General features: G+C 41.1%; 1 protein-coding gene across 2 annotated transcripts in view; it reads right to left on the bottom strand.

Annotated features, from left to right (window-relative positions):
* Positions 1 to 5,128: 5,128 nt before the first annotated feature.
* Positions 5,129 to 6,240, bottom strand: part of GTF2H1 (general transcription factor IIH subunit 1) — a 39,385-nt gene continuing 38,273 nt past the window's right edge. For both annotated transcript variants that reach the window (XM_082747302.1, XM_082747303.1), the window contains exon 15: positions 5,129 to 6,167. In XM_082747302.1, the coding sequence (XP_082603428.1) occupies positions 6,081 to 6,167 (87 nt within the window). In that variant the 3' untranslated portion in view covers positions 5,129 to 6,080. The remainder of the gene's footprint in view (positions 6,168 to 6,240) is intronic.

Below are 6,240 nucleotides of genomic sequence, written 5' to 3'. Positions count from 1 at the left end.
CCTTTTAGGTTTTCAACAATGAAGTCAAGCCACTGTGAGGCTCAGTGAAAATTGGTATCAGCTTTTTTTTTTTTTTTTAAAGATTTTATTTATTTGACAGACAGAGGTCACAAGTAGGCAGAGGGGCAGGCAGAGAGAGAGGAGGAAGCAGGCTCCCTGCTGAGCAGAGAGCCTGATGTGGGGCTCCATCCCAGGACCCTGGGATCATGACCTGAGCCAAAGGTAGAGGCTTTAACCCACTGAGCTACACAGGCGCCCCAAAAACCAGTATCAACTTTAAGCACAGCAAATACTCACACAGCTCTCACATGTGCTGGACTCTGCTCCAAGTGCCTTAAAGGCTTGTGATAAACATTGTGATAAATGTTATGATATTCTATCACAACCACCTTATCAATAAAGTACTATTAAAATGCCTATTTTATAGATGAAAAAAATGGAGGCACAGATTAAATTGTCTAAGGTCACATAGCTAGTGAGCTATGGAGTTGCAATTCGAATCCAAACAGCACTGCTAGAACATGTCTCTACTGCTCATGAGGATGCAACCACTCCCAACTGGGCACACTGTTTTTCTCTACTCCTTATATCTGTGGATGCAAATGTTCTTGGTGATAGGATCTGATTGTACATGTAAGGCCAAGCAATTTTTGTATTCAGGCCAGGAAGAGCCTGTTCTTATGGATAACCAGGTGCCAGAACAGTACACTACTGGATAGGACCAAAATTTACAAAAATTTGGCTTGCAGAAGTAAGACCCTAAATGGATTCTCTAAAGAGACCCATTATCAAGGTTTATCTTAAAGATCATGAATGTATGCACAGACATCTCTTGCCAGAAAAATCTCAGGTTGTAAACTAGAAAAATGTTTTTTTAGATTTATTTATTTGAGAGAGAGTACACACATGCACACGAGAGGGGAAGGGGCAGAAGAAGGAGAGATAGACTCTCAAGCAGATTCTGCATTGCGTATGGAGCTCGAATGGGGCTTGATCTCACGACCCTGAGATCATGACCTGAGCTGAAATCACAAGTCAGATGCTTAACCAACTGAGCCACTCAGGTACCCCAGAAAAAAAAGTTAATTTTGAGTGGAGAGAAAAATATCCATGAGAAAATGCACTGAGGGGCGCCTGGGTGGCTCAGTTGGTTAAGTGTGACTTTAGCTCAGGTCATGATCTCAGGGTTCTGGGATCAAGCCCTGTATCAGGCTCCCTGCTCAGTGTGGAGTCTTTCTTGTTCCTCTGTCTCTCCCCACCCTGACCCTGCCCATGCTCTCTATTAAAAAAATAAAATCTGAAAATTAAGAAAGAGGGGTGCTGGGTGGTTCAGTCGGTTAAGTGTCTGCCTTCAGCTGAGGTCAGGATCCCAAGGTCTTGGGATCAAGCCCCACATCGGATTCCCTGATCATTGGGAAGTCTGCTTCTTCCTCTCCCCCTGCTCATGCTGCCAAATAAATAAATAAAATCTGCAAAGAAAAAAAAAAGAAAAGAAAATGCACAGAAGATTATCTCAGCACAGGGGCGCTTAAGCCACTGCCTTCGGCTCAGGTCATGATCTCAGGGTCCTGGGATCGAGTCCTGCATCGGGCTCTCTTCTCAGCAGGGAACCTGCTTCCCTCTCTCTCTCTCTCTCTCTGCCTGCCTCTCTGCCTACTTGTGATCTCTCTCTGTCAAATAAATAAAATCTTAAAAAAAAATTGTACTTTCATAATAATTTTTAAAATGACACCAATGGTAATGATCGTGTAAGTCATTCATTTTCACAGATCTGTTCATTACAGTTAGCTACTAGAATGAGAAAAATAAATCTGAGTAATAAAGAACTTTGAGCTCTAACACCTAGTGAACTTGAACTTGACACCTGATGGGAGGGCAAGTCCAGTGAGGTAAATGTGGACATTTTTGTAATTATAACTAGTGTATAACTAAGTGTTATTTTTTAATCTGACCAAATTTTGTTTTTTGAAGTGTTCAGTGTGTTTACATTTAATATAATTGTTAACAGGTTGGGTTTAAGTACCATTATGTTATTTATTTCTATGACTACAGAAAAGTATAATTTAAATTTAAGCCAGAATTTATCTTTGACTTCAGTCTATTTCTAATATCAGCCATCACAATACACAGACCAAGCTGCTAGGCAGCCAGAGAGAGTCTGTTTCTCAGGTTGTATTCTCAGTGCATTGTTGGAATGGGGTGGGGGAACAGTGAGAGGAATTGGAATGAGTCTCTACCTCAACAGGTCCAAATCTACATTCGTCGTATGTATTAGGAACTCTATAAAAGATGATGGAAACTGGATTCTGTGGTTCCAAAGCTGCAATTCTAAAGTCCTTTCAGTGACTTGAATACCCTCAAGCAAGAACACAGACTGCAAACTGAGGGCTGACCACCCCTGAACCCGGTTCTAGACAATGCTCTAACTCTGGACAGTTTAAGCACTGAAAATAACTGAGATTCCCCTGGCCTCAGGAACTGGGAGAACAGCTGAGTCTTCAAGAAGCTAAACTGGGAAAGGGCAGAGGTAACACACTGAGGAATCCCGTGCAAGTCCTGAAACTGGAGACAGCAAATCTAAGTTTAAAACGGGCAGCTTTCCATCCCAGGGCCGCTGTTGGCTCCAGATGGTATATATACCAACTGGACATCAATTTTTGCATTAAACTGCACCCCCCAGAAGAGTAGGTTACCTATCTATTTCTAGGTACAGGTGTAAAAGAATTCTTTAGTTTTCCAGACTGAAGTGGGCATCACAACACAGCTATTCATTTTGTAGTGTAAGTCCAAAGCAGACTAGCACTACGGACTTTCTTCTTTCCAGGGGAAACTCATTCTCCTAAGGCAGGATGCACTTCCATTATATTCTGCAGCCCACTGGGCTAATGGGACCCATTAGGCAGACTAACTCTATACTGTGACTTGATATAAAAGCAATACAGGGGGCACCTGGATGGCTCAGTGGGTTGAGCTATTGCCTTTGGCTCTGGTCATGATCTCAGGGTCCTGGGATCGAGCCCCGAGTTGGGCTCTCTGCTCAGTGGGGAGCCTGCTTTCCCATGCCCCTCCCTGCCTGCCTCTCTGCCTACTTGTGAGCTCTCTAAAAGAAAGCAATACAGAATAGAATTAGAGGTAGTAATAAAAGGGCAGTCAAAAGAAAAACTAGCCAAAGGAGGCATGAGTTGGGGAATCAAAGCTTCCAACTACACAAGGATCTTATTCCTAAGGGACTGCACAGCTTAGAAGTTCAGGGTAAATCCTAGCTCTGGTACTTACTGGGTCTGTGAATCCGGGTAAATCACTTAACATCTAAATCATTTCTTGGGTTCCTGGGTGGCTCAGTCATTAAGCGTCTGCCTTCAGCTCAGGTCATGTTCCCAGGGTCCCGGGATGCAGCCCCGCATATCAGGCTCTCTGCTCTGTGGGAAGCTGCTTCTTCCTCTCCCTCTCCCCCTGCTTGTGTTCCCTCTCTCACTGTCTCTCTCTCCCTGTCAAATAAATAAAGTCCTTAGGGGGAAAAAAATTCTAATTTGTAAAATAATGTTTAACCTACCCATTTCACTGTTATTGTGAGAATGAAGTTGACATACAGCCAGAAAAGCGCTATCATTTTCCACAGTGGAAAGGTAGGAAAAGTAATAGGTCTAAATGGCACCAACGTTCACTTTAAAAAGACACCAAGGATCAAATACTTTAAACACAAGCTAGACATGAAATTGAGAGCTATTTCCGGTGAAATCACCCTTAAATCCTTCATTTCCTATGAGAGTTGGTCACATACCTTAAGAATGTCTTTACTCATCCCCTCCTAATTTCTAGAACTCCACTTTAATTTGGACCTAGTTTCCAGTCTGATCCAAAAGCCTTTTAGGGGTTTGGCCTTCCTAACTGTCAGACTTTTAATCTACAACCAACCATCCCATCCTCATAAAAACAACTTACTCAAAATTTTCACTGACATAACCCATGCCTAAAGGATAAGGTCTGAATTTCCTACTTTGGCATGCAAAACCATTCACAACCTGAATTACACTGATTTTCCCAGTCATTTACTTGTCATTCCCAATCCTCCAATCTAACACATTAAGGTCTTTTTCCAAGCTCTCCTACCTTCATCATGCTTTGCCCTCTTCAACCTGCAAGGCTTAGCTAAAATATTACCTCTTTAGTAAAGAGGTAACCCAGTTCCCCAAAATGGTTTCTTTTTTCGGTCTCCATTACATTGATCACTTAATCTTTAACAGAGCACTCAACAGAGCATTTGTTTACAACTGCCTTTCCCAACAAACAAACTCTTCTATTTCCAACATTCTTCTACCTGCCCCATTGCTATTGCTTAGAGTAACTGTCGAGATAAGACAGTTACTCTAAGCATTTGAAAAGCTCTAAGCATGTCTTAGACATGCTACTCTAAGCATGTCTTATCTCGACAGTTACTCTAAGCATTTGAAAAGCACCCTGTAAAACTGTAAGGTGTAAGAGATTACCGCTACTCTACGGATCTGAAGGAGAAATGGGAAGACTGAAGCCAAAAGGGAGGTTGTCCCTTTTCTTTTACCACTTCCAAGTCCAGCTTTTCAGCCTGTTGTAGCCATTATATGAAAGATGATCAGGGTTTCCAGTTATGGAATCAGTCACAAGGATGGAAGGTACAGCATACAGAATATAGTCAATGGTACTGCAATAAATGGTGACAGATGGTTGCTACGCTTGTGAACACAGAGCATAACATGGAGAGTTGCTGAATTACTATGTGATACACCTGAAACCCAGATAACACTGTATGTCAACCATACTCCAATAAAACAAAAAAAATTTTTAAAAAGAAAAAAAAAAGGAAAGATAACCAGCTTGTACAATGGCTTTAAAAAAGAATGAGTGGACCACCCAAGTAAATATAACACATGAGAAACCACAAGATGTCTTAACTGCTAAAAGAGTTAAGTTAGTTTTACTTTTAAAATGTAAGACATCTATACAGTCTTAAACAGGGAGTTGATCCTTTTAGGAACAAAATATGGCATAATTCCAGAAACAAGATTTTTTTTTTTTGCATTTAGTCTTTTCAATCACTATGCAATGATTATCGGTTCGCCAAGGACAGTAACAGATACTGGAGAAAAGGAGATATGAGAAACATCTTTTATTTTTTTCTAAAGAGGTGAAAATAAGTAAGATTTCTTATATTTCTCACTCATAAGATTTTTAAACTCTTAAAAATGCAATTTCCTCTTTTCAAAGCACATGCCATCTTAAAAAAAAATCTTAGCAATGTACATTTGCACTCAAAGAAAAACATGCAGCGCCATTGTCTTCTGACAAAATTCTGCATAAAAACCCCCCACGCAACTTTCTGCAAATATGTTCCCTCTTAATCATTTAGGGACTCCAAACCACAAACATTCAGTGCAACATTTATTGTTTCTTATTTCCGTAGGAAACACAGGACCAATGATGTCTTCTGACTATAACTGTTTCCTGATGGTTGAGCAACAGTCTCCTTCTGCTTTACTTGAAAGTACTCTCTTAACCTGCTGATGTAAGGGACAACTAGAATTCAGTACAGCTTGAGGATCCAAGTGGAGGATGGAGGAGAAATACTTAAGGTGTACCCTGTGCCATAAACTTAGGAAAAAAATTTACAAAGGAAAAAAAAAAAACACCTCAGATTTTATCAATGCACCCTTTTAAAAAGTTCTTTTTTTTTTTAAATTTCTGAAAGCAGCTTAATGTGAATCAAAAGCAGTTCCTGAGTAACTGCAGTAAACAGTGTCTCTTTAAGATAAACGTGTGTGTGTGTGTGTGTGTGTGTACACACACACACACACACACGTATGTATCTGCAACTTAGCTCATTTTGGTTCTGCCTTAATTTACCTCCCCAGCTTTGAGTTTAGTCACAGTTCCTTTCCTTTCAGGTCACAATGTGCAAGTACAACAACATCAGCTCCAAGAGTTGGCGTGGTTCAGACGTTCGTCACTTCTGTGTGATCACTGGCATGTCTCAGGCCAGGTTTCCAGAGTCACTGCAGGTCACAGTTCTCTCAATTTCACAAAAACTTGCAAGAGCCACAGATCCTTCACGTTTTCTTCAGGAGACGCCGTGACTGCCACTTGTGGAGCTTGTTGTAGGCGGTCTGCAGCATCTCTTCTATGTGACTTACCAACTGAAAAACACAGCAAGATACTTAAGCAAGAACTGGGCAAAGGCTGGGGAAGTGAATGCCTCTGATCCAGATC

This window comes from Mustela nivalis (assembly GCF_964662115.1).
Source record: "Mustela nivalis genome assembly, chromosome: 9".
NCBI classification, from domain to species: Eukaryota; Metazoa; Chordata; class Mammalia; order Carnivora; family Mustelidae; genus Mustela; species Mustela nivalis.
The sequence above is the reverse complement of the archived record's forward strand: the minus strand, read 5'-3'. Positions and strand labels throughout refer to the sequence as shown.